The sequence below is a fragment of the Peromyscus leucopus genome, chromosome 23, assembly GCF_004664715.2.
Source record: "Peromyscus leucopus breed LL Stock chromosome 23, UCI_PerLeu_2.1, whole genome shotgun sequence".
In the NCBI taxonomy this organism is placed as follows: Eukaryota; Metazoa; Chordata; class Mammalia; order Rodentia; family Cricetidae; genus Peromyscus; species Peromyscus leucopus.
This window is the reverse complement of record NC_051082.1, coordinates 4,587,308-4,614,389: the sequence shown is the minus strand read 5'-3', so window position 1 is coordinate 4,614,389 and position 27,082 is coordinate 4,587,308. Positions and strand designations below refer to the sequence as shown.

At 51.3% G+C, this 27,082-nt stretch overlaps 1 protein-coding gene across 1 annotated transcript in view; it reads right to left on the bottom strand.

Annotated features, from left to right (window-relative positions):
• LOC114686973 (acetyl-CoA carboxylase 2-like) overlaps window positions 1-27,082 on the bottom strand; it is a 62,382-nt gene that overhangs the window by 14,229 nt on the left and 21,071 nt on the right. The window contains exons 3-7 of the mRNA XM_028861677.2: window positions 8,288-8,420; window positions 3,842-3,980; window positions 3,285-3,394; window positions 3,045-3,126; window positions 2,162-2,260 (exon numbers count right to left, since the gene is read on the bottom strand). Of these exons, the coding sequence (XP_028717510.1) occupies window positions 2,162-2,260; window positions 3,045-3,126; window positions 3,285-3,394; window positions 3,842-3,980; window positions 8,288-8,420 (563 nt within the window). The remainder of the gene's footprint in view (window positions 1-2,161; window positions 2,261-3,044; window positions 3,127-3,284; window positions 3,395-3,841; window positions 3,981-8,287; window positions 8,421-27,082) is intronic.

Genomic DNA, 27,082 nt, shown 5'->3' with positions numbered 1-27,082 from the left:
CGGAGGCATCGCACATACATGGTGCACACATACACACACCACATGCATACACACACACCACACACACATATACACACATGTGTACTAGACATACACATACACACACACACACACACAGAGATATATACACACATACATACTAGACATACACATACACACACACCACATACACACACACACACACACACCACAGACAAATAATAATTTTTAAGATCTTTAAAAAGAAACACACAGAGCAATATGAACCTGAATCTAGAAAGCGACCCCTATCTACCCTAGGGAGTCTCTCTTTTTCTCAGGGATCACTGCTTTCCTAAACCATGCAAAGATTAAACAAATACATTTCCCAAACTGGAACATTTTCAGTCTTTATAGGAAAAAAAAGTTGCACGAAATAGGAAAACCTTGACATGTTTTTCCTTTTGTTTTTTTAATCTGCCCTAGTTCTACTTTGGGGCTTTTACCCAAAGATGATTAAAATCACATATATTTAGCTGGAGGGCTGTCAAAGCCCCATTTCCTCTGACTGGTTTTAAGTTGCAGAACAAATGAAGAAATGGCCTAAGCTGTAAAACTGCAGGAGATCACAGTATATCCACACGACAAAGTCCGGCACAGGCTCCAGTGTGGGGCACACGCCTGTGGCCCCAGCGACCCGGAGGCTGAAGCAGGAGGATGATGATTAGTTCTAGGGCAACCTAAGAGACCTAGAGATCATCTCAAAACCAACACAAAAGCGTCAGGAAGAAGCTCGGGAGCAGAGTGTGTCACCTGTGTGCAAGGCCCTGGGTTCCATTCCCAGGACCACAGACAGAAAAGTGACAGCACACGGGCATCTTAAATGGCAGGAAGTCTATTTACTGGGACAGAAAGATGGCCATGGTTGCAAAAGAAATTACAAAGTAGTCAACTTAACATCTTTTTAGTTTTTAATTTTGTTTACTATTCGTTGGTGTGAATGTGTGTACCTGTCTGTGTGTGACTGTGTGCGTGTGCATGTTTGTGTGTCTGCATGTATGTGATGTATGTGTGCATCTGTGTGTGTATGCATGTCTGTGTCTATGTGTGTCTGTGAAATGTGAGTGTATGTCTGTATGTATGTGAAATGTGTGCATGGCTTTGTTTGTGTGTGAATATGTGTGTGTCCGTGTGTATCTAAGCGAATGTGTGTGTGTGCATGTCTGTGTCTGTGTGTCTGTATGTAATGTGAGTGTGGGTGTGTACATGGTACATGCCACAGACTGCCTGTAGAGGTCAAGTTTCTCTCTGCCCACCTTCCCGAGGGAGGGCCTCCCACACTGTTCCTGCCACGGTGTACCCCAGGCTAGCTGGCCCTCGAGCTTCCAGACAATTCTGTCTCCATTTCCCACTCCACACAGGCGTGCTGAGGTTACAGTGTGCACCATCACATGCTGCTTTCTGGGGGTTCTGGGGATCTAGTTCAGGGGTGTCAGGCTTGGGCAGCAAGTGCTTAAACTTGCTGAACCCCCTCCCCAGCTCACATCTGGTTTTTAAAGGCTTTGCCTAGAAAACAGCCGAGAAAGACACCCAGTTAGTGCTCAACACTGGATCATGAGGGGCTCTTCTTTCTTTTTCTTGTGTGTGTGTATGTATGTGTGCTAGTGTGTGTGTGTGTTGGTGTGTGTGTGTTGGTGTGTGTGTGTGCTGTGTGGTGTGTGTGTGCATGTGTATTGGTGTGTGTATGTACATGTGTGTTGGTGTGTGTGCATGTGTGTTGGTGTGTGTCTGGTGGTGTGTGTGTGTTGGTGTGTATGTGTGTGTTGGTGTGTGTGTGTGTATGTGTATTGGTGTGTGTATGTACATGTGTGTTGGTGTGTGTGCATGTGTGTTGGTGTGTGTGTGCATGTGTATTGGTATGTGTCTGTTGGTGTGTGTGTGTGTGCATGTGTGTTGGTGTGGTGTGTGTGTGTGTGTTGTGTGTGTTGGTGTGTGTAGTGGTGGTGGTGGTGTTTTTGAACCAGGGTCTCACACTGTAGCCTAGACGGCCTGAACTGTGTGCAGTCCCAGCCTCCCAGTGCTGGGATTACAGACATGAGACACCACAAGCGTTCCCATTTTCACACCTCTCACATTTTCTAAGTCCGCTACAGTGAAGTCACATTCTTATCTGGTCTAAATTTTTCAGGTCTGGCTCCCTTACCGCTTCCGCTCCAGGGCAGGGTTGGGATCTGCAACGTCTGGGCTACGATGGTGGAGGCGATCTTATCTCCCAGGGCCCACATGGCCTCACTGGGGGGACCTGAGGGTCGGGAAAGGGGAGCAGAAGAGGGTCAGCTGCAGAGAGGCAGAGCCGGTTAGCTCTCGGTCTTGTGTGACCAGCACCCCTCACCGAGTTCTTTATCTTGGATGGGACACTCAGCTCTGCTCCACTCCAAATCCAGCATGGAGTACACAATGACCACAGACAGGAAAGATTTTTAATTGCATCTGTACTGAATTTTCACAGACTTTTTCCTTGTCTTGATTACCTAATTAATATTATGGAACCCAGCATGGTCGATGAACCAGGTTGTAAGGAGCCTGGAGATAACTCAAACATACAGCATATGTAAAGACCATGCCTTTTCACAGAAGGGGCATCGGTGTCTGTGGGTGTCCTGAGGTCAGAGGGCCTGCCTGTGTGCATACAGAGATGACCACCACATCCACAAATAAAAATCCTGATACCCACAGATGCCATCAGACAAAGTACCATCTTACCAACAAAAAGTAAGGGGCTTTGGTCGTGAAAAAAGCAGCCCAGAGATAAGGCCTTCTCAGAAATGTGAGCCCCGGGCCTGCTTGGCTGGTACCTTCACACCAACAGAAACACTAGCAGAGGGCATTGCTGGCCACAGCATCACCCCATTGCAATAACCAAGGCAGCGGGTCCTGCTGCCATAGCCGGGCCCACTCACTCACGGCCTCCCACCCCTGCCCTTCACAAGGAAGCCAAGCGATCTCCACTGTGAAGAACAGCCTGAGGAGGAGAGCCTGACCTGGCACCCCCAACCCCCACGCATCTGTCAGGGGGCACACGCTACCTAGGAAAGCAATCTCATGCTTGCACAGCAGCTCTGGAAGTTTGGGGTTTTCCGACGCATGGCCCCAGCCAGCCCACACGGCCTGCAAACACAGAGAGCGGTGAACAGAGATCCTCCAAGCCCCTGCCTGCCATGGCACCCAACACTCGGCTGTGTCCCATCAGGCCACCACGAACTGTAAAAAGGGGCATCACCGTCGCCACCCCCTGTGGCCACCTTTGAGAGCCGCAAACCCATCACCTGCACAGGGATTCTCTTAGCAATGTCTACGATCAGCTCCACGTTGGCGTAGTTGTTGTTATTGGGCCCTCCTGGGACAGGAACGTACTGGTCCGCCATTTTGATGTACTCTGCAGTTAAACCAGAGAAAGTGAGGGGAGAACCAGGGACAGACAGGTCACACACAGAACAGTGAGGTGTGTGACACATTCTTCCCACGAGGAGCCCATGGCGACAATGGTTGACGTGCACAAAAACGGAAGAAGATCAGCCGGGCGGTGGTGGCGCACCACTTTAATCCCAGCACTCGGGAGGCAGAGGCAGGCAGGTCTCTGTGAGTTCGAGGCCAGAGAGTTCTGGTCTACAGAGTGAGTTCCAGGACAGCCAGGGCTACACAGAGAAACCCTGTCTCAAAATCAAAATCAAAACAAAACAAAAAAGAACAAAAACAAAAACAAAAAAACATCCATGAGCTAGTGAAGGAGATCCTACAGCTCTGAGGCCCAGGATGGACCTGCCTGAGCGGGGTGCGGGAGGGGAGGGCAGACAGAGATGGCCATGGCCTGGGGTTCAGGTACCTGCGTTGGCCTTAAGGTCCTCAGGGGTCACCATGACCACAAAGCGGATGGCACGTTCGTTACGGAACATCTCATAGGCCCAGCGGCGGATGGAGCGCATACACTTGACCGCAGCGATGCCGTTGTTGGCGATGAGGACCTGACGGGGACACCAGGGAAGAGCCAGGACCTTAGGGCCACCGGCACAGGGAACCCGGAGCACCCGACACGGTCCCACACAGCTGGTGCTCACACACAGGGAGGACGGAGGGAGCGGGTGGGTGAGCAGGAGGACGGACTGGGATGGCGAGGGTGCCCGGGTGGACAGGGGTCATTCCCGCTGACGTCTCCAGGTGCTCAGTCCACGCCAGGCTGCAGTGACGAGTGTCTCACTTCCCCCTCCCATCCGCCCTCTGAAGGGAGTTTTACCATTGCCCTATCTGGAGACTTAAAAAGACACTAAAACTCAGAGGAGCTAAGACACTTCCTCAGGGTCACACAGCCAGATGTGTCAGAGCACAGACTCAAATCCAGACCTCTCCAACTACAAGGCTCAGATTTGGTTTTTAAAAAAATGATCCTCCCAGCACTCAGAAGGCAGAGACAGGAGGAGCTCTGTGAGTTCAAGGCTAACCTGGTCTATAGAGCGAGATCCAGGCTAGTCAAGGCTACATCATGAGATCCTGTCTCAATAAATAAATTGTGTGTGTGTGTGTGTGTGTGTGTGTGTGTGTGTGTGTGTGTGAGAGTCTGTGCACCAGCCTGGCCAGGTAACTGTAGCTCTTATACCCTCATCAAAGACGACTCTTTTGCAACAAGTGGAGACCTGTACAGACATCCACAACTGGTCACCGTGCAGATGAGAAATGTCTGTGTGGGCCCAGCTGTAATTCAACCCCTCCATCTAAAGCTCAGGACACATCTTGGAAGAGCCAGAGGACCAAACGCCTGCTGTGAGACAGGGATGAGGCAGGGCAGGGGATTCGCAAGGCCCTGTCCCTAGATGAAGAGCTACAGGTAGCCAATGGCTGCTGTGAGGGGGAGAATCGGTGTTCTCCAGGGGTGAGTGCCTTCCTGCATCAGTTGTCCAGTTCCAAGTGGTCACGCAGGAAACCTATACATATGAGCAACACTAAATGGACTCAGTAGAATGTGTGTGTGTGTGTGTGTGTGTGTGTGTGTGTGTGTGTGTGTAAAACAATAATCATTAAAGAAGAGGTCATAAATTTGGGAGAGGGGGATACAAGAAGAGCTGGAGGCAGGGATGGAGGGGAGGGAGTGATGTGGGAGGAAGCAGAGCTGTGTATGATGGTCTCACAAAAACAACCTTTAACAATAACCATACATACACACACCTAATATATGGGGCTGAGGGCACAGCTCAGGGGTACAGCATTTACCTAGCATGAAGTTTGATCCTCCAGCACTAAAGAAGGACAATTAATTAATCAGAATGTCTCAGTCCTAGAGAGATGGCTCAATGGTTAAAGGCACTGGCTGCTCTTTCAGAGGACCCAGGTTCAATTCTCAGCACCCATGAGGCAGCTCTTATATAACCAGGTCCCTGGGATCTACTGCCCTCTTCTGGTCTCTGTGCAAACTGCATACACATGGTACATATACACATACTCAGGCAGACTAAACCCTCATACACATGAAATAAAAATACATAAATCACTCGAGCCAGGCATAATTCACACCTTTAATCCCAGCACTCAGGAGGCAGAGGCAGACAGACTTCTGTGAGTTTGAGGCCAGCCTGGTCTACAGAGTGAGTTCCAGGATAGCCAGGGCAACCCAGAGAGACCCTGTCTCAAAAAAAAAAAAAAAAAAAAAAAAAAAAAAAAAAAAAAAAAGACAGAATCCAGTCATATGCCTATAATCCCAATGGTCTAGAAGCTGAAGGAGAAGAATTTCAAGGTCATGGATAGCATGACTACATAATAAGACCCTGTCTCAAAATAAATAAATAATACAAAATTTAAAAAGCAATTAGATCTGTGATCTCAAGCTCTGGCTTATGGAGCAGTTCCGTCCTGTGTTCTTTTCCACCTCTACACAGTCCTAGCCATGCTGCTGAGGGCCAGCATCCTCGGAGATTTGGGATGCGATGGCATCTGTCTCATAGTAAGCTCACACCTGTGACTTGCCAAGGCTTTGGCCAAGACTCCCGACTCAGCTGCACAGCCCGCTAACCCTGTGGGGACATCACCGAGGAAGGAATGAGGACACCTGAGCTGTGGCTTTCTCATTGCTAAAGCAAGGCTCGGTCCTGAGGGAAGGGCTGGGGGTGGTAGGAGAGGGCACACTCTGGGAGCCCCGTGGGGCGCGCAGCTTTCAGCTCTCATCCCCAGACGACTCCCATGAGACTCCAGCACTGAGGGCAAGCTGCTGTCAGCTACTAAGTCTGAAAATGAAAGAGCTCTGGGTGAAGGCTACCTGAGGCTAGCCGAGACACTGAGAATGCAACACCAGCCGCAGTGAGGCCACCTGAGGCTAGCCGAGACACTCTGAGAATGCAACACCAGCCGCAGTGGGGCTGGCTGCAAAATAAGCCTCCCAGTGAGTCCAAAATGCAGTGTCTACGAATGAGGGATGGAGGGTATAAATCAGTGAGCAGAGTTGCTGCTGCCGTGCATGCCCAGAGCCTGGGTTCAATGGCCAGTGCTGCACAGACTGGGTATCTCGGCACACACTTGGGAGGCGGAGGCGGGATCATCAGAATTTCAAGTTCATCCTTGGGGTTTGAGAGCAACCTGGGATACACAAAACCCTGTCTCAAAAAAATAAATGTCATTTCTAGATCTTTCCCAAGAGACTCTAGATCTGAGTGTTTGGAGCAAGATGGAGGAACCAGCTAGTCAGGTTCAGCTTTCTCTCCTCTCAGTGCCTCACTCTCCTTATTTGTAAAGTGATGAACCTCAGCTTCACTTACTAAGCTATGACCTTGGACAGCCAGTGCCCCACCTCTGGATCAAAGCTTGTGACGAACGTAACAAGAATAACCATATGGTATGAACCTGCTTTGTGAGAAGGAGTAGGGACCAGGTGAAACATCACTGTTGTATGACATTTTGTTTGTATTCTGACAAATAAAGCTTGCCTGGAGACTAGAGGGCAGAGCTAGTCACTAGTTAACCATAGAGGCCAGGTAGTGGCTCACACCTTTGATCCCAGAACTTGTGAGGCTCAGACCTTGGATCCCAGAACTTGGGAGGCTCACACTTTGATCCAGCTTAGTCACTTTGATCCCAGTACTTGGAGGCTCACACTTTTGATCCCAGTACTTGGGAGGCTCAGACCTTGGATCCCAGAACTTGAGAGGCTCACACCTTTGATCTTAGCACTCGGGAGGCTCACACCTTTGATCCCAGCACAATCAGGAGGTGGAGACAGGATCTCAGCCCCCATTGGGTCTGAGGATTCACAGAGGTAAGAAATCTCTAGTGGCTGCTGCTCTGCTTCTCTGATCTTTCAGGTTATCACCCCAGTATCTGACTCCTGGTTTTAACTAATAAGACTAATTAGGGTCACAATACACATCACACATGGCAACATTCGCTCTGCTGCAGCCCATTTATGATGTCACTATAGAGCCTGGTCTCCTATCCTCTAGGAAGCCTAATCTCAGGGGGGGGGGGGGGCGAGGAGTCTATACTTTTCCTAACACCTGCCCAGGAAGCAGCCACACACCTCCCAGAGCACCCAGATGCAGGGAGAGTTCCTGCAGATCTGCAGCTGGTTTGACTCCAGAGTGTTAGCACCTGGCTTTAACCTGCCTTTTGTGACTGCTACCTTATGTCTCCAGTACCTTCCCTTTGAAATGTGTGAATCTTGTCTGAGAGCTTCCAAAGGTGCAAAGCCTATGCAAAACTTGGTTGGGGGAGTACCGGAAAACCGAGGTATTCCCTTAACTGAGAATTTGCATTTGGAACTGTCTCTTTGGGGAGCTTGGATTAGAGGTTTTGGTATACAGAAATTGACTTGCTAAAGGTGTGAATTGGATAACAATAAAAGGCCCTTTGCTCAGGGACAGTGAGTCAGTCCAGAGAGACTGATCCCCTGCAGCTGGAAAGGCTAAAAGTCATCCTTAGGTGTGTGCCTCTGGGTCTTCTTTCCACGGACCCACGTGAATCCACACCTGCAATATAACACCCAGGAACCTCCTGACCAAGCCCAGGGCCTCAGTCTCTCCTTCTCAGGAATGGGGTAATGCACCCATGCTTGGGAGAAGGGATGAAAAGTTCCCGAAGTCAAGCAAGTGTCCCAAGCGGTGGCTTACCCTCCCTCTGAAGTGTGAAGGAAGAGTCTGACACTGGGCCTCCAACCAAGGAAAGGGGCCACCCCCAGCAGCCCACAGGACTCATCTGCACCTTCTCAATGACCCCCCACCACACACACACACCCCCCCCCCCCCCCCCCCCCCCCCCCACACACACACACACACTGGCAGCCCACAGGACTCACCTTCTCAATGACCCTATTGCCTCCAAAGCGGGTGACGAACTCAGCTGGGGACGCGACGGTGAAATCTCTGTGCAGGTCCAGTTTTTTATGTTCACGGCCTCTCTTCACCAGGTGGAGTCCAGACATGCTGGGCCTGCTCAGGGGAAAGACAGGAGCCATGAAGGAGGAAGCCTGGAGCCTCCAGGGCAGGGTTGGAGCCTGGGGCTAGGAGGGCAAAACCAGTGTCCAGAGAGAGTGTGTGCACATGCATCCTACACACACACACACACACACACACACACACACACACACAACAAATACATACAATTAAAACACAAAGCGCATCACAATACCGCGGAGGCCCCTGCCTCACTCCTCCGTAGCCCCCATGCAAGGAAATTGCTGTAGACTCTGGCATTGAACATCTTCAAGGTCCTACACCACCTGTACACACAGACACCGCTGCTGAATGGCAGAGATGCTTTCTGAGTGAAGTGTAGTTAACTGACACGGTGGGAACATCCCAGCACGCGCTCGCCCAACTTAGGAAAGCCACATCAGAGGTCTGCAATCTCTCTCTCTTTTCTGGAACAGTATGTCACCCACGCTAGCCCAGGACTGAGACCCTCCTGCATCAGCCATCAGCCTCATGAGTAGCAGGGACCTAGAGGCCTGGGCCACCCCACAGAGCAGGGGTCAGATCACCGCCAACTGATCATCACATACGAGGAGGCTGTTTGCTGACTGAAGCAGCATCATTTGGCGCGCACGCGCGCGCGCACACACACACACACACACACACACACACACACACACACACACACACTGTCCTGAGCCGTCCGTCAGAGATGCCGCCTGTGGCCTTCCCATCTCGAGACAGGAGGCTTCGCCGTCACACAGCTGCTCTGTCCAGGCCCCTCTCCAGTCTCCTGCACAGCGGATGCTGCGGTCAGCCTGCTGGTTTCATAGATGAGGGCGGGGAGACGCCACGGTCATTTGTTCCTTATTTTTTTCTGGAGCAAATGATTTTTGTTGTTGTTTTTGTTCGTTTTTTTCAGACAGGGTTTCTCTGTGTAGCCCTGGCTGTCCTGGAACTCGCTCTGTAGACCAGGCTGGCCTCGAACTCAGAGATTCACCTGCCTCTGCCTCCGGAGTACTGGGATTAAAGGTGTGTGCCACCACCGCCTGGGGCAGGTTTTTTTTTGTTGTTGTTGTTTTAGCCTTCACTTGGTGTTCCCTGTTGGTCCATCCCACTCTCCTCAAAGATGCTCGGATAGGAGGCTGACTCCTCAGGGCCATCCCTCATGGAGGCTTACCTCTTCCTTCACCTGACTGGCACCATGGATGTCTGTCTTTCCTTCTGCCTTTCCTCAGAGCTGAGATTCTAATTTGGGGTGACCGGTGGGCTCCCTCTTTCTCAGAGCACTCCCTTGTTTTGCTGGCACGTATCCACTAACAGCGTCACATGGTCGTCAACAAGACAGCGTGTTTAACAGCAGTGTGTAATGATGACATCATCGACCCACTGACACCCCCTCACTCCCGGGTCCCCTTGGCTTCCTGATCACCACCACCAGGGGCCTGACCACATGCTAGATGTTCTCCTGTGGTCACTGCTGCTTTCCCTGGGTGTCCCCTGTTGTAGGGTGTCTTTCTGTATGCTGTGAGCATGTGTGGCTCCCATTGGATAATAAATAAATCTGTATTGGCCTATGGCAAGAAAGCTTACAGCCAGGCAGGAAATCCAAGTGAGATACAGAGAGGAAAAGGTGGAGTCGAGGGAGACGTGAGCCACCTCCACCAAAGGAACAACCAGATGTCAGCAGACCGGTCACACCACGGCCACGTGGCAACATAGAGCTCAATAGGAATGGGTTAATATATGATGAAAGAGTTAGTTAGCCAGAAGCTGAAGTCATAGGCCATACAGTTCGTAATTAATAGAAGCCTCTGAGTGATTATTTTATAAGCGGCTGCTGGGCAAGGCAGGACTGGAGACATTTCGGTCTACAGTCCCTATGGTTCCCATGGAAGAGAGCCTCAAGGAGCTCTCTGAGACAGCTGTGGATGGGAGGGTAAAGGTTCGGCTGCTTTGCATGTCGGGCAACTGTTTTCCTTCTGCCCTTGGGCTCAGCACCATCATTTGATCTGTGCTGAGCTGTAGGAAGGAAAACTTTCGCCGGAGTCTGGGGAGCCTGGGCCGTGGTGGTGTCAGGGCCTCCGGGTGGTTTTTTTCTTGCTGTTTGGTTTGTTTGTTTGTTTGTTTGGTTTTTTGGTTGGTGGGTTTTAATCTTTGACCTTTGGTCAGTGGCCTCCTTTTTCCACATTTGGAAGTTTACATGATCCCTGTATTTGATGATGTCATGGTGTGCACAAACATGTCTGTTTCTGTCAGTCAGGCTGCGGACTTGCCAGTTCTCTCTATCTGGTGTCTTGTTTCTTCACGGTGCCAGGAATGGGACCTGAGCCTCACATGCTACGGTAGGACTCTGAGATAGACCCCCAAAGCCCACCTTCTATAAACCAAAAATTAACACACTGAACTCTATCTTCAAACATCTCCTTACCTCTTTTTTTGTTTTGTTTTTTTTTTGTTTTTTTTTTTTGTTTTTTTTGAGACAGGGTTTCTCTGTGTAGTTTTGGAACCTGTCCTGGAACTCGCTCTGTAGCCCAGGCTGGCCTTGAATTCACAGAGATCCACCTGGCTCTGCTTCCCAAGTGCTGGGATTAAAGGCTGCACCACCACCGCCCAGTTATCTCCTTACGTCTTATTCCTCCCTATTATATCCTGAAGTTTGGATGTTGAAGTTCAGAGGCTAGCCCACTACATTACATATTTTGTTGAGTTCTACAGCTAGCCCATGAGGTTATTCATTTTCTTCTCTTCCCTTTTCTTCTATCTTCTGGGCGGCACCCTCAACCTTCTTCTCTCCTAACCATCCACGAAGCAAAGTTATTCATTTTGGCCTACATAGCTTACATTTTCAACATCCCAGGGTTTGTTTGGGGGTCCGTGAATGTTCTCTTTTGGTTTTCATAGAGCATGTGTATTCATGTGTGCTCATGTGGGTGCACGGTATGTGTGCACATGTATGTGGAGGCCGGTAGACGGCCTTGGGTGCCATCCTCCAGAACACCATCCACTTCCTCTGAGACCGTCTCCCACTGACCTGGAGCTCACCAATTAGGCTGCAAAGGCTGCATCCACACATCCTCCCACTTCCGCCTCTCAGCCTCGATATTGATTCTTAAATGGGTCTGGGGGAAATCAAACTCAGGTCCCCAAACTTGCAATATGACTGAGCCATGTCCCCAACCCAAATGTCCCCTCCTTAGAGCATCCTGTTCCTTGACACACGATGGCCTGCTGACCCCAGTGAAGACAGTCATGGCCCCTGCTTCAAGCACTCCTCTCCTGAATGACATCTGTTGTTTCCAAAGCCACAGCCATTCCACTGTCCCTTGAAGCACTCAGGTTTCCCACCGGGGATATGAGGACAATAGCACGCACCTCATTCAGTAGGGCTGCACATTTACCTAAGATTAAGAGAGGCTGTCCAAAGTCAGGTGGTGGTGGCACACGCCTTTAAGCCCAGCACTCAGGTGGCAGAGGTAGGCGGATCTCTGTGAGTTCGAGGCCAGCCTGGGCTACAGAGTGAGTTCCAGGAAAGTCTCCAAAACTACACAGAGAAACCCTGTCTCAAAAAAAAAAAAAAAAAAAAAAAAAAAGGCCATCGATCATCAGCAGAGGGAAAAAAAGGGCTCAGTGTGACGTGTGGTGCACGTCGAATTAATAACCACACCACAAAAATCACAGTTTTTCTTAACCTGCTCCTTAACCAAGAGGAGCGGCAACCACTCACTGAGCCCACTCCATGAAGCCCCCATCTGAACTCCATTCTCCTAGGCCTTCCCTGACAGGCTGACGTCATCCTGCGTCAGAAAGCCTGACCCCTCCCACAGACACACAAACCTTCCAGCTCCTGTGAGTCGATGGAAACGCCACATAAAGAAAAACTCCATTTGAGGCCCAGAACCATCTGTGACATCACTTTGATTTTAGGCTGGTGACGGAATCCCTTCATCAGGCAGGCCGCGAGCATCCCTGAATACCATCAAGGAAACAGGCGAGGCTGCAGGGCTGGCCTTGATCCAGGCGCCATCTCCAGGCACAGGGTTATTTTGATTCTTTTTTGACAATGCTGGAGGCCAACCAACGCTGGCTCCAGACAGACGACCTTCCCCTGGCATTAGAGCCAACTGAAGGAGAACTTCCTAAGTGCTGTGCCTCCGGCCCAACGCTAAGCCCTGACCTTACACAGAAGGACAAGGGTGAGGGCCGAAATGTTCCACGGTGGCTTTGGAAATGGCTTCGAGTAGCAATCAACACCAGAGGTGCCAGCCCAGCCAGCTGCTGGGCCACAAGGCCAGGCGGCACTGTCCTGGGAGGAAATCAATGTAGTCAAGGGCGTACAATGGCCTGGACCTTCTTGGGGTAAGACTTCTTACCGCTCTGTGTATGAGAGGCTGATGTTTGTTCTCAATAACAAGACAGAGGTTCAGGGAGGCTCAATTCACACAGCAGCAGAGCTGGGTGGGTAATCCAACCCTATCTAACCTCAGAATTTAATACTGAGGCAGGAAAGATTGATTAGGATGCAAAGATAAATATCCTGCATCACCTTGGAAATAAGAGTTGGCATGGGAGCTGTCGAGCAGGGCATTTCTCTCCCCAGGGGGATGTGTGACAATACCTTCTTGGTTGTCACGACTCAGGGAGCGTGGTACCTAACCGGTTGAAATCAGAGATGTGGCTCAGCCCCATACAATGCACAGGGCAGCCCCAAGCACCATCAGAGCTCGGGCTGGGAAACCTGACTGGCCTAGAGCCATCCTCCCAAGTGAGCGGCTTTCTGTTCCGGGATCAGCTGCCTACTGCCCGCCTGTCCCCGCAACACCCCTCCGGTACCCAGTGCCTCCCCTCAGAGAATGAAATATTCGAAGATCCGAAGTGGGGAATGGCGACGCACACCTGAAATCTCAGCACCTGGGAGGCGGAGACAGGAGGATTGTGAATTCCAGGCCAGCCTGAGCCACATGGAAAGTCTCTGTCTCAACCAAATTAATTCAAGGTGGGTCAGCAGGTTAAAAGCACTTGTCGCAAGCCTGCCAGCCTGAGTCTGGGCCCTTCAGCCCCAGATGGAAGGAGAGAACAACTCCTGCAAGGTGTCCTGACCCCCACAGGTGTGCTGTGGCGCACACACAGACACAGACACAGACACACACACACACACACACACACACACACACACACACACACACTTTCTCTCTCCAAAAACTTTTTCAATAAATTAAACACAAAGCATCCAAGCAGATGGGTGTGCCACACAACAGTAGAACTCTTATTTCCTGTGATGCACTAGACCGTGGGCACCCTCCTAGGACCAGAGAACAAACAGAGTCTGGGAATGAAAGAGCTGGGCCACCGTAAAGTAAACTCTCCCTCCGATGAGACTGTGCAGGGCCCCAGTGTTCTCCAGCACTTGAATCCGTCCCCCTCTCGTCTTCCCTAGGGGACGGGTGGGAACCAGCACCCTGACCACCACACGGCAGGCAGGGAGGCGGCGTCTGCATCAGCATTTCTGATGTCAGTAACGGAAGCACGGGGAGGAGGCAGGGGCCAGGGGAGCTGCTGAATTTACGTTCTTACAGACAACTCACAACTAGGCTCAAAACTGCGCCACAGAGATGGCTCAGCAGAGCAGAGGAGATTGCTGCTCCTCCAAAGGACCCAGCACCCACATCAGGTGCCTCACAGCTACCTGTAACTCCAGTTTCTGAGGATCTGCCGCCCTCCTCTGGCCTCTGAGAGTCCACACACACACACACACACACACACACACACACACACACACGCATATACAGACGCAACATACACGCAATATACACACACAAGACAATACACTACATATGCATAAACAGACACACACAGCATATACAGACACACACACACACACACACACACACACACACACGGCATATACAGACGCAGACATACACGGCATATATACACACACAGAGACAGATACACTGACATATGGCATAAACAGACACACACAGCATATACAGACACGCACACACATACACACACACACACACACACGGCATATACAGACACAGACATACACAGCATATACAGACACACACACAGACATATTAGACACACACACACACACAAAGCATACACAGAGACACACAGACAAACACACACAGAAATAAAAACAAATCTTACAGATAACTAGGCTATAGATAAATAGACCTTTAGGGATATCTCCTTTAAAGTTTTAATTAAATGCATTTATTAATTTATTTTGGGGGAGCTGCATGAACTAGTGTGTGTATGGAGAGGTCAGAGGGCAGCCTTTGGGAGTCAGTTCTCTGCTCTCACTTCGTAGATTCCAGGAATTAAACTCAGGTCAGGGTGGGTGGCCGGCGCCTTTACTACTGAGCCATCTTGCCAGCCCAACCCTTGGGAATCTCTCAGGACATACACCCTTCCCAGGGCCTTCTGGAACGATACCAGGTCAAGGGTGAGCAAAGATGGTCCCTGAGCCAAACCCAATCTGCCAGGAATGGCTTTAACAGGCTTAAGTGGCTGGTGGGAAATGTCCACAGGATTCTGTATCGTGACATATCACAAACTAGACAAACACCCTGTTTTTCACAGCCAGACCTTGGGTAGCTGCTGCCACTGGAAATGGAAAGAAGCTGCATGCTCACAAAGCCGAAAGTATTTACTATTTGGTCCTTTAGGAAAACAGCACACCGACCCTGAGCTAGGCTGACATGGCGGCTTTAGTACTGATGCTTGAATACACACTGGTAACCCCCAACTCTCAGAAAGTAGATGCAGAGGGAGCGGGAGTTTAAGGTGTCCTCGGGAGTTCAAGGCCAGCCTGGGCTATGTGAAATCAATGTCTCAAAAATATCAAAAGAAGGGAGGGAAGGGGTGGGTGCTGCGGCCTAAGATGAACCCTATCTCTAGGAGGTGAAGGTAGGTGGCCCGGGAAACTAGTTTTCTAATTCCGGTGCAATTCTAAAAGCAGCGGTGGACAGACCATGGCTAGAGCTCTCGTGTAAGCCATGGCAGTTCTGCACAGAATCCCCACGACGGCACGTACCTCAACCCAGAGGGAGGAGGGCCCTGGTGTAGAATGTTAGTTAAAGATGTGTTACATTCGTTTATGCTGTGGAACATTTGCTTAAGGATGCAAAGATGTGTTGCATTCTTTTATGTTGCATTTGTTTAACTATGTGAAGCTGTGTTACTGTGCCTGTCTAAAACACCTGACTGGTCTGAGAAAGAGCTGAACAGCCAATAGTGAGGCAGGAGAAAGGATAGGTGGGGCTGGCAGGCAGAGAGAATAAATAGGAGAAAAAGAAATCAAGGAACGAGAAAAGGAGAGGAGGACTCCAGGGACCAGCCACACAGCCAGACAGGGAATAAGAAGGGAAGAAAATATATACAGAAATAGAGAACAGTAAAACAGACAAAAGGTAGATGGGATAATTCAAGAAAAGCTGGTTAGAAACAAGCCAAGCTAAGGCCGGGCATTTATAAGTAATAATAAGCCTCTGTGTGTGATTAATTTGGAAGCTGGGTGGCGGGCCCCCCAAAGAGCAAAGAGTATAAACACCCAACAACAGGACCCCACACTGAAGCAGAGTTCCCCCCTCCCCCTCCCATCCATCCCATTCCACCCTTCTCCACTCTACCCACATCTCATCCTCTCAACCCCAACCCCCTCACAGGCCAAGGAACCCGGGCAGCATTTGGGATACGTGCCTGAGCCCCGGCTTCAGATGCCCAGATCTACAGTGTGAGGTCCCAGATGCTACTGAACCACCCCTACTGTTCTCCACACGGATGTCAATGCTGGACCAGGCCGGCCCTCAAGGCGGCCTCGATAACTCTCAAAAGGCTGACAATGGACTCTGGTGACAGAGAAGTATGACTCAAGCTCAAGAGTGCCTGCTTGGGGCCACACAGGGTGGGGTTTCTAACTATCTTTAACCAGTGCGTCACCCAGGGCTACCACCCTGTCATCAACAGGTTCCAAGTTCCTACAAGTTCACCTTTTCGGGTTGATGTGAAGCGAGCTTGTTTGGGGAATAGAGTAAGCGGTTAAATATGCTTCAGGAGCGAGCTACTACACTTCTCACGTGGACACCTTTACAGGCCAGGGAAGAATGTATTCCCTGGAGACTATGTGGCCTGAGTGAGGTGTACTCAAGGACGTGGGTGCTTTTTCCAGAGAAAACAGATTAGGACAGGGGAGGTGGAGCGGTGTGACCTCCAATGCTCCATGAACCACTTGTGCCCTGGAAGGTGTGACGGACCCCAGTCCTGGGTCCTTCTCTTGGCTCTTTGCTTAGACATGGCCAGCTACAGGACCTCACGGGGGTCCCAAAGGCTTTCTTAGTTAGGCAGGTTGAGCTCCTAACATGGTAGAATTTCAGAGCTCGTGGAATGGACCCTATGGGCAATAGCCTGGAGGAGTGGAGTCCCTGCTTTGCTCAAACCACACTCAAGGCCTCAGTTTCCCTGTGTGTAAAATGGGGACAACAGGACTGTGGAGCAGAGACAGGGCCCTTGCCTAGCATGCGGGAGGCCCTGGGTTCTATCCCAGCACCACAGGGAAGCAAAGAGATAAAAAGGGAAAGGAGGCGCTCCCCTCCTGCCAAATGGTGGCACAGGCCTGTAATCTGAGCTTGGGAGGCAGAGGCAGGCAGATCTCTGTGAGTTTGAGGCCAGCCTGGGCTACAGAGCAAGTTCCAGGACAGGCACCAAAATGACACAGAGAAACCATGTCTCAAAACAAACAAACAAAAAACAGAAGAAAACAAAAAGGAAAAAGGAAGAAAAAGAGAAATTGGAGGTTACAGCACATGAAGATGGCATGACACATACAAAGCACTCATACTAGGATGGTAAAAGCACTCCACAAATGGTGGTGGGTGTAATGAGTATGTGGGGTAATCTAATAAGTCTCCTTGTAATACATATTCCTTCTACCCACCCTGATCACTGAGAGAGTCCTAGACCTTGAACTGGAGTTGTAGGACATCTTCAGGGAACCTGTTTCTAGACTGGAGGTGTAAGCCTAAAACTATGGTTAGTCCTGAGCCCCATAGATACTGGATGATTGACTTGTTTTCCTACATGTATATACCTGTGATAAAGTCTATCTTATAAATTAGCCATGCTCAGAGATTCACAGTAACAGGCCAGGCGGTGGTGACGCACACCTTTAATCCCAGTACTCGGGAGGCAGAGGCAGGCAGATCTCTGTGAGTTTGAGGCCAGCCTGGTCTACAGAGCGAGTTCTAGGACAGCCAAGGCTACAGAGAGAAACCCTGTCTCGAAAACAAAACAACAACAAAGGAGATTAACAATAAATAATAGTGATAATAATAATAGAATAAGTAATTCTAAATAAATAGACTCACTGTAACAAGGTACTGTAATAAAATTTCCAGCATCTCTACCCTCCTGCTTTGGAGCCATTGTTGTAAGGGTTACTTGAGCAGCATGGTAACATAGTGGCCAATGTGGTAACCGGGAGCAGCACTAAATAACTAATGTGCGGGTAGCATATACTGAATGGATGCACTGTACAAAAGGATGCTTTGTGTCCTGGACGGGATTTCACAAGATTCCATCACATTCCTCGGGGCAGCCAACAACCTAAAACATGAACTATGTCTAGAATTTTTAACTCAATATTTTCAGACATGATTGACAGAAGGCAAAGCCACAAAGACGGGGAGGCTACTGACCTGACCAGACATTTGCCTACCCACTGGACTGACTGGGAGTTTCTAGAAGATACAAGTAGTCTTCCCAAACACAACTATGCCCCTTCTTGTTTGCAGAGGCAAGCTTTACACTTGGGGTGTGCACAGCGGATCTGGATGGAGCAGGTTAATGTACCCCGAGAACGTAGCAAAGAAGACAGCGACTCAGCTGCAGGCTGCGGCTGGCAGGGCTGCATCCAAGAGGAGACCCAGCTTGACTCGCCGTGCACGTGGTGACTGCTGGCACATTTTAAAGTGCATCCATTTACAGGAACACGCTGGACCCAGTAAAAGCGTGGCACATAGAGGAAGGGTTGGCAAGTCAAGTCCCTGCTAGTTGATACTTAAGTGTTATAATCCAGCTACCTAGCAAAGCCCACAAGTGGTGCCACAGGCTTTCCAGAAACCAGTGAGTGTAACTGTGTGCCAATAAAACTTTATTTGTGCATGCTGGCCTTTTAATTTCGCATAGTTTTCACGTCAATGGTGTTCTCTTGTTGTTTTCAACGGCTTGAACACATAAGAACCATTGCTCTCAGGACAGATAAACACAGATAAACTCATAAATTGCGAAGCCCACTTGAAGAAAAGACTAAAAGTGAGTTACAATACAATAAATTCTGTATGGTTCCATTTTATAAATTAAACATGTGCACAGACTTGTCTACTACCTACTGTTGATCCCGGTGGAATTATATCTTTACTCCTCTTTTTGTTTATCCATAATTTACTAAGTCTGTACATTTGTTTGGGCTTTATGTGTGTTGGATTTCCTTATATAGCCCCAACTGGCCTCAAACTCCATCCTCCTGCCTCAGCAGTGCCAGGATTACAAATGTGTGGCTACACTCCGGGCTAAAGGGCTGGATTCTCAGCAACGAACACAGCATCCCTTTGGTGACTGTTTTAACGTACAATAAAATGAAGGGAGAAAGGACATCAACAGTCGAGGAGGTGGGGCTAGAAGCTGTGCCTAATCAGAAAGCTCAGAAAATGACCTTAAATACAAAGCCTGCTCAGGGTGCCTTCAGCTTCAAACAGTGTTACCTCCCACAAATGTCACTTCCTCAAGGCCAAAGGGACGAAGGCGCGTGGGGGCGCGGGGGGAGGGGGAACGGGACGGGGGGAGCGACCCAGGGATCAATCTTGAGGCACTTTTGTGCTGGGCAGCGTTCTCCAAACAACATCACTGGGTGCCCACCTAGCACACTAGTTTGCTAGGCGGGCTCCATCCTTCAGCGGCGCCAGCTAAACTCGCATCTCTTTGGGCGGAAGGAGAGGGAAGACAGGTTGCTCCGGGGCAGACAGCGGACCTGGCCTGGGAGGGGCGCACGAGTTTGCAAAAGCAGTTATTAAAATCGCGGGCTTACTTACTTTCCTGTGCGCTCAGGGAAACAGACCTTGCATTTGGCAGGGCTCATGGTGCCCGGCCCACCGGCCAATCCTAGCCGGCTCCCACGAGGATACGCAGTTGGCAACCCCTAATCCCTGGGAGCAAGCCCTGCTCCTAGGGCACAGCAGGGTCGCCAGGTCGCCACCGGAGGCCGAAGCGTCCTCCCGGAGGGTCTCCGGTCGCAGCCCGCGACTGCTGGAACAAGCGGGACAGTGCGCCTCGCGGGCCATCCCGAACTGCTCCCTACTCTTGGAAGCCGGAGCAAAGCCCCGCCTGGCCACGCCCTGCCAGGGTCACACGCCTCCCGTTTGGCTCCGCCCATGCCCTGGCGCCCGGACACGCCCCTGGCCCTCCCAGGACACGCCCCCAAAGGCCTCGCCTTCACCCAGCTCCCAGCCCGCGCCCAGGCCACGCCCCCGAGGGCCTCACCTCCGTTCCGCTCCCGGCCACGCCCAGGCCACGCCCCCGAGGGCCTCGCTTCCATTCCGCTCCCAGCCACGCCCAGGCCACGCCCCCGAGGGCCTTGCCTCCATTCCGCTCCCAGCCACGCCCAGGCCACGCCCCCAGCGGCCTGCCCCGCCCAGGCCCCGCCTCCCCTTTCCCCAGGCCGTCCCTGCTCCTGCCCCTGACCTTGAGCTCCACGGGAGAGCTCAAGGATGTCTGTCCTCTTCCTCCCCTGCGCCCCCAGAGAGGTGGCGGCCGAGGTTGCACCTCCCTCTACGCTGCAGCCTATAGACTGGACGTGCACGGTAGGGATCCGATGAAAATCCTGACACTGAAGAGGGCGGTCGCTCCTGTGCCCGTGACAGCCCTGCTAACCCCGCCCCTGCGAGCTTCCAACATTCACTTTGAAGATTATTTTAAAGTTGTATTTATTGATGTATGGGCGGGGAGTGGACCTCCCTCAGCAAGTGTGGAGATCAGGAGACGATCTGTGTGAGTCGCCTTCCACCACGTGGGTCCTAGGGACTGAACTCGGGTTACCAGGCTTGGCGGCAAGCGTTTTTTACCTCGGAGCCATCTCACGGCCACCAGGGACCCTCTTAAGCATCAACAGAACCGGGGGGAAGCCCCGGAGCTCCCTGTCTCATCCCCACCACACCTTGGCTTCACAGATGAGGAAAGCGTGGGCCACAGAAGGGAAGCACAGCGTAACAACCCAGCAATGAATCTTGGGGGGGGGGGGCTGAGGGCGGAGCTTAGTGGTAACACCTGATGGCTCTTGTGTCCTGGGCTCTGTGCCCAGGGTCTCCCTCTAGGGGACCACCAGCACCCCGCCGCCATGTGAACCGCCCTGTGAAGGGACCCTTGCCCCAGTTATACAGAGTCAGAGGTTCAATGTGCCCTGAATTAAGACTGCTGAAGAATAAAATGGGTGAGCAAAATTCTTAATTTAGATTTTCTAGAAGCCCCCCTCCTATGGTTTTAACTTCATCTCCTCAAAAAAGAAAAAGAGGAGGAGGAGGAGGAGGAGGAGGAGGAGGGAAAGAAGGGGGAGGGGCTGGAGAGATGGCTCAAAGGTTAAGAGCACTGACTGCTCTTCCAGAGGTCCTGAGTTCAATTCCCAGCAACCACGTGGTGGCTCACAACCATCTGTAATGAGATCTGGCGCCCTCTTCTGGTCTGCAGACAGAACACTGTATACATAATAAATAAATCTGGAAGGAAGGAAGGAAGGAAGGAAGGAAGGAAGGAAGGAAGGAAGGAAGGAAGGAAGGAAGGAAGCCCACATTGGGTTGATTTGTTTTTCTTTTCGTAAGTTTCAAACCAGTACCCAGAAGTCCCCATCCCCTCTCACTGACCCAATTTAAAGGAACAAAGACACCCCGAACGAACAGCCTCCCTGCCGGCTCTGCAGCTTCCTGACAGGCAGCTAGGTTTTTAACGCCTCCTTCAGTGTTCTGTGGCTATTCTAACATCCCGGAACCAGAGACCTGGGGACAGCAGTTCACACTGTTCACAGGCCAGAAGACCCTGAGGATATCGGCAGCAAGCTTAACATGGATTTGTCTGAACTCTTTTTTTGACAGAAGAGAGCAAGTCATGGTACAGCAGAGGGATTTGATCTCAGCATGGGGACGAGGGACACACTGACACATGGACTCTCGGTATGGCTAGTAGAAGTGGCACTTTAGAGCTGTGGTCCTCTTCCCGAGCCCCGTAACTCTGACCTAACGTGGAGAAGTAACCAGAGGCATCGCACCCCAGCTGATCCCCGGGGCAGTACTTCTCCAGACCAACAAGGTCATCAGAACCATGCAGGTCTGGGAAACCATCGGGGTCAAGTTCTATTTTGGTTTTTCTTTCTGCTGCCCAGGTTGGCTTCAAACCCTTGGGTTTGGGCCATCCTCTGACCTCAGCCATCCTAGGAGGCCAGATTACAGGCAGCACCATCACACCCTGGCTGATTTTCCTCGGCCCGTGTAAGACGGGAAAGAAGAGCACTACACACCCTGGCATACTGCTCGGCCACACACAAACCAACGGTTGTGCCTTTCTCTTTTTCTTTTCTTTCCCATTTTTTCTTCTAGCTTTTTTTTCTAAGACAGGGTCCCAGCCAGGCAGTGGTGGCGCACGCCTTTAATCCCAGCACTCGGGAGGCAGAGCAGGCGGATCTCTGTGAGTTCGAGGCCAGCCTGGTCTACAGAGCGAGTTCCAGGACAGGCACCAAAACTACACAGAGAAACCCTGTCTCAAAATAAAAAGAGAGTCTCATGTAGCTGAGGCTGGCCTTGAACTCCTAACCTTCTTGCCTCACCTCCCAAGTGCTGGGATTATAGGCATGAGCCGCTCCCCTGCCCCAACAGCTGTGCTGTTGAAGGAACTAGCCACAGCCCCACCTCACTTTTCAGCCCTTCTCTTGGGCTATCAGCAGCTAAATTTAACTTTTGGGTATTACAGAGGGAAAATCTTGGTCAGCGACAAGACACATGCACACTGACTGATGGCGAGAGGCTCTCTGTGGCCTGGAACACTGTGTGCTGACAAACTTGGCCGTCCTTACCCCTCCAATGTGACCTCTTCTCTGCACTTTCTGATCTATAAAACCATCGAATAATTTGCTTTAACTAAAGGAAAACTAAGGTGTGATGCTCTAACTCAGATGCGAGTGTTTGCCCAGCACCCGCGAAGCCCAGGCTGGGTCCCCAGGACTGTGTACACAGTGTATGGAGGCACAGGCCTACGATCCCCACCCCTGGGGGAGGGGGAGGTTGACCAGGTGGTCAAGGTCACCCTTGAACGGCCCAAGTTCAGTCCTCAGGACTCACAAGGTAGAGGGAAAACTGACTCCAGAAAGTTGTTCTCTGACCTACACACACACACTCTGTGCACACACAGACACACAACACAACCACACACATACTGCACATACAATACAACCATACATGCATACTACATATACAACCACACACACACTACATACCTGACCACACACTTACACTACACACACTAACACACATACCACACACACTAAAACATACACACCACATACACAACCACACATATACCACACACACACACACACACACACACACACACACACACACACACACAAAGTACAGCCATAAAATCCAAACACTCGCTGTGCCTACCGTCTGCTGAGGACTTGCTCTAGCATGTGACACACGGCACACAGTCCTGTCTTTGAAATTCGAAGGGCCCAGTGTGCTTTGGGATTTGGAATGTGTTTTTTAGAAAGGCTAAGTTGTGCCCTCCACGCTATCACACTGGTATTTCAGCAACAGGAAGGGCAGGCCTGCAGGTAAGACAGCTCACCACTGATGGAGAAAGTTTCCCTTCATAGCTTCCTACTCAGCACTGCAACGTCATGACCCTGAACCCCATCCTGTCCCACCACGTGCAGTCGACACTGGTGTGTCCCTGTTAGGAGAACAGAGGCAGGTTTGAACCTCCGCCATCTCTTGCCCCAGGCCCTCTGTGCACCAAGCTCGTGAGTGCATAGTCAACAGGATGGGCCGCACCGCATCCGGGGTTTGTGACCCACAGTTCAGAGACTGTGAGCAACTGTTTTGGCATACAGCGTGATGTGCTTACTGGCTCTGTTTCTGTGAGTTATGTGAGAATTTCAGCCCTCAAGGACCAACCAAGACCAGGAAAGGGACAAAGAGCATCAATATCCATCAACCTATTCATCCATCCCTCTATTCTTCTAGCCATCCAGCCATCCATTTACCCATTCATCTATCTAGTCACCACCCATCCATCTATTCAGCTATCAACCTACATATCTCATCTATCTTCCATCCATCTATCCATCTAGCCACCCATCTACTCATCCATCTAATTCATTCATCTGTCCAACAATCCATCGATCCATCCATTCATAGATTTCCACATTTGTCCAAGTATATTGCACGCCTCCGGAATGCAGATTTTTGTTTGTTTGTTTGTTTTGGTTTTTTTGAGACAGGGTCTCTCTGTGTAGCCCTGGTTATCCTGGAACTCACGCTAGACCAGGCTGGCCTCGAACTCACAGAGATCCGCCTGCCTCTGCCACCGGAGTGCTGGGATTAAAGGCGTGAACCGGAATGCAGATTTATCTTGTCCGTGCATTTGGCAAATACTCAAAGGCTACCCTCAGCCGGTGCCGGGCAGGGCGGTGAGGAAGGACCAGCTCTGCACTCAGGGACTTGCTTCTCAGCACAGGAGGAAGGCGACACACAAGGAACCAGAGGAAGACATAAAAGGCCTGACTAAGACTGTGCAAACAACAAAATGGAGTGGGCAGTAAAGAATCCAGGAGCTGGAGACTTTAAAGATGGGTCAGGGGCAGAGAGCGCCTGATGGCAGGACTCGTCACAAGATGAAAAGGAGGAGGCCAGTCCCTCCTGGATATCACAGAGAATTTTAAGATACTGACAGCAGAGTCAAAGCCCATGTCTGCCATGGTAAGTACAAGTCCCAAGCTGGGCGTGGTCCTCACCGCCTTTAATCCCAGCACTCGGGAGGCAGAGGCAGGGGGATCTCTGAGTTCAAGATCAGCCTGGTCTACAGAGCGAGATCCAGGACAGCCAGAGCTACACAGAGAATCCCTGTCTCTAAAAACAAAAGAAGAGGAGAGGAGTGCAAATCCCCGCTGAGGGACAGCTGGCCCTGGTGGGAACAAAGGAGCCTTTAGTGTGGAAGGAGCAAGGAGCCAAAGGAGGAGGGTTCTGGGAAGGTGAGGTCGCAGCAGGAAAGGGAGGGGCTTCTGCCTGCCACTGCCGCCTGGCAGGAAGAAGTCCTTCCGGGAGGTGGCTGCCTGCAGCAGTCTGGAGCCAAAGGGCTTGATCAGAAACCACAGAAGGCCACAGACACGTCATTTCTGCCACAGTTCTCACAGAAGGGCAGAGCCCTGGCCAGACACCCAGGCCTTCTTCCAGGCCTTTGCTAGCTGTGTTTGAAATGGGAAAAAAAGAAGCCGAGATAATCAGCTAAACCTCTAGTCTGGGTTTCCTTCTACAGAAACTGGGTATCCCAAGATTTTAGGAGACTAGCTAGCAGCTGCCGCAGTGTGAGTATATCCCCCGGCCCTCAAAAGTCTCATGTTGGGGACTTAAGCTCCAAATTCATATGCTGAACTCCTATCTGGAGACAGGACCGTAGGGAGTTAGGATCAGATGAGGTCATGAGGATGTGACTGACCCCCACCCCATGATGGCATTAATGGCTTTAAAGAAGAGGAAGTGTGACGTGAGCTGGCCTGTCTGGTCTGCCAGTGCCAGGCAAGGCCCTCACCAGGTAGGTGGCAGAGCCTGCTCCTGCTCTTGGACTTCGCGGAACCAACGGACTTCTTTTTGTTTTTCAACACAGGGTTTCTCTGTGTAGCTTCAGCTGTCCTGGAACTCACTTTGTAGACCAGGCTGGCCTTGAACTCACTGAGAACCACCCTGCTGCCTCTTCCTCCCGAGTGCTGGCTTCAAGGTGTGCACCACCACCCAGCTTCACCTGGGGTTCTTTAGCTGGTAACTAGTCACCTACAGGATCATCTTCCCCAGCTGGGCTGAGAGCTCTAGATAGCCACTTTGCTGGCCTGGAGCCCTGTGCACAGAGCAGATGCATGCAGCAGGTGCACAGAGCAGAGCAGGTGTACACAGCAGATGCACAGAGCAGATGCACAGCACAGAGCAGGTGCACAGCACAGAGCAGGTGTACACAGCAGATGCACAGAGCAGATGCACAGCACAGAGCAGGTGTACACAGCAGATGCACAGAGCAGATGCACAGCACAGAGCAGGTGCACAGCACAGAACAGGTGCACACAGCAGGTGTACACAACAGGTGCACAGCACAGAGCAGGTGTACACAGCAGGCGCACAGCACAGAGCAGGTACACAGAACAGGTGCACACAGCAGGTACACAGAACAGGTGCACAGCACAGAGCAGGTGTACACAGCAGGTACACAGAACAGGTGCACAGCACAGAGCAGGTGTGCACAGCACAGAGCAGGTGCACAGAACAGGTGCACACAGCAGGTGCACAGCACAGAGCAGGTGCACAGAACAGGTGCACACAGCAGGTGCACAGCAAAGAGCAGGTGCACAGCACAGAGCAGGTGTACACAGCAGGTGCACAGCAAATAGCAGGTGCACACAGCAGGTGCACAGCACAGAGCAGGTGTACACAGCAGATGCACAGAGCAGATGCACAGCACAGAGCAGGTGTACACAGCAGATGCACAGAGCAGATGCACAGCACAGAGCAGGTGCACAGCACAGAACAGGTGCACAGAGCAGGTGTACACAGCAGGTGCACAGCACAGAGCAGGTGCACACAGCAGGTGCACAGCACAGAGCAGGTACACAGAACAGGTGCACACAGCAGGTACACAGAACAGGTGCACAGCACAGAGCAGGTGTACACAGCAGGTACACAGAACAGGTGCACAGCACAGAGCAGGTGTGCACAGCACAGAGCAGGTGCACAGAACAGGTGCACACAGCAGGTGCACAGCACAGAGCAGGTGCACAGAACAGGTGCACACAGCAGGTGCACAGCAAAGAGCAGGTGCACAGCACAGAGCAGGTGTACACAGCAGGTGCACAGCAAATAGCAGGTGCACACAGCAGGTGCACAGCACAGAGCAGGTGTACACAGCAGGCGCACAGCACAGAGCAGATGCCTGCAGCAGGTGCACACAGCAGGTGCACAGCACAGAGCAGGTGTACACAGCAGGCGCACAGCACAGAGCAGATGCCTGCAGCAGGTGCACACAGCAGGTGCACAGCACAGAGCAGGTACACAGAACAGGTGCACACAGCAGGCGCACAGCACAGAACAGGTGCACAGAGCAGGTGTACAGCACAGAACAGGTGCACACAGCAGGTGCACAGCACAGAGAAGGTACACAGAACAGGTGCACACAGCAGGTGCACAGCACAGAGCAGGTACACAGAACAGGTGCACACAGCAGGTGCACAGCACAGAGCAGGTGTACACAGCAGGCGCACAGCACAGAGCAGATGCCTGCAGCAGGTGCACAGAGCAGGTGTACAGCACAGAGCAGGTGCACAGCACAGAATAGATGCACACACCAGGTGCACAGAGCAGGTACACAGAACA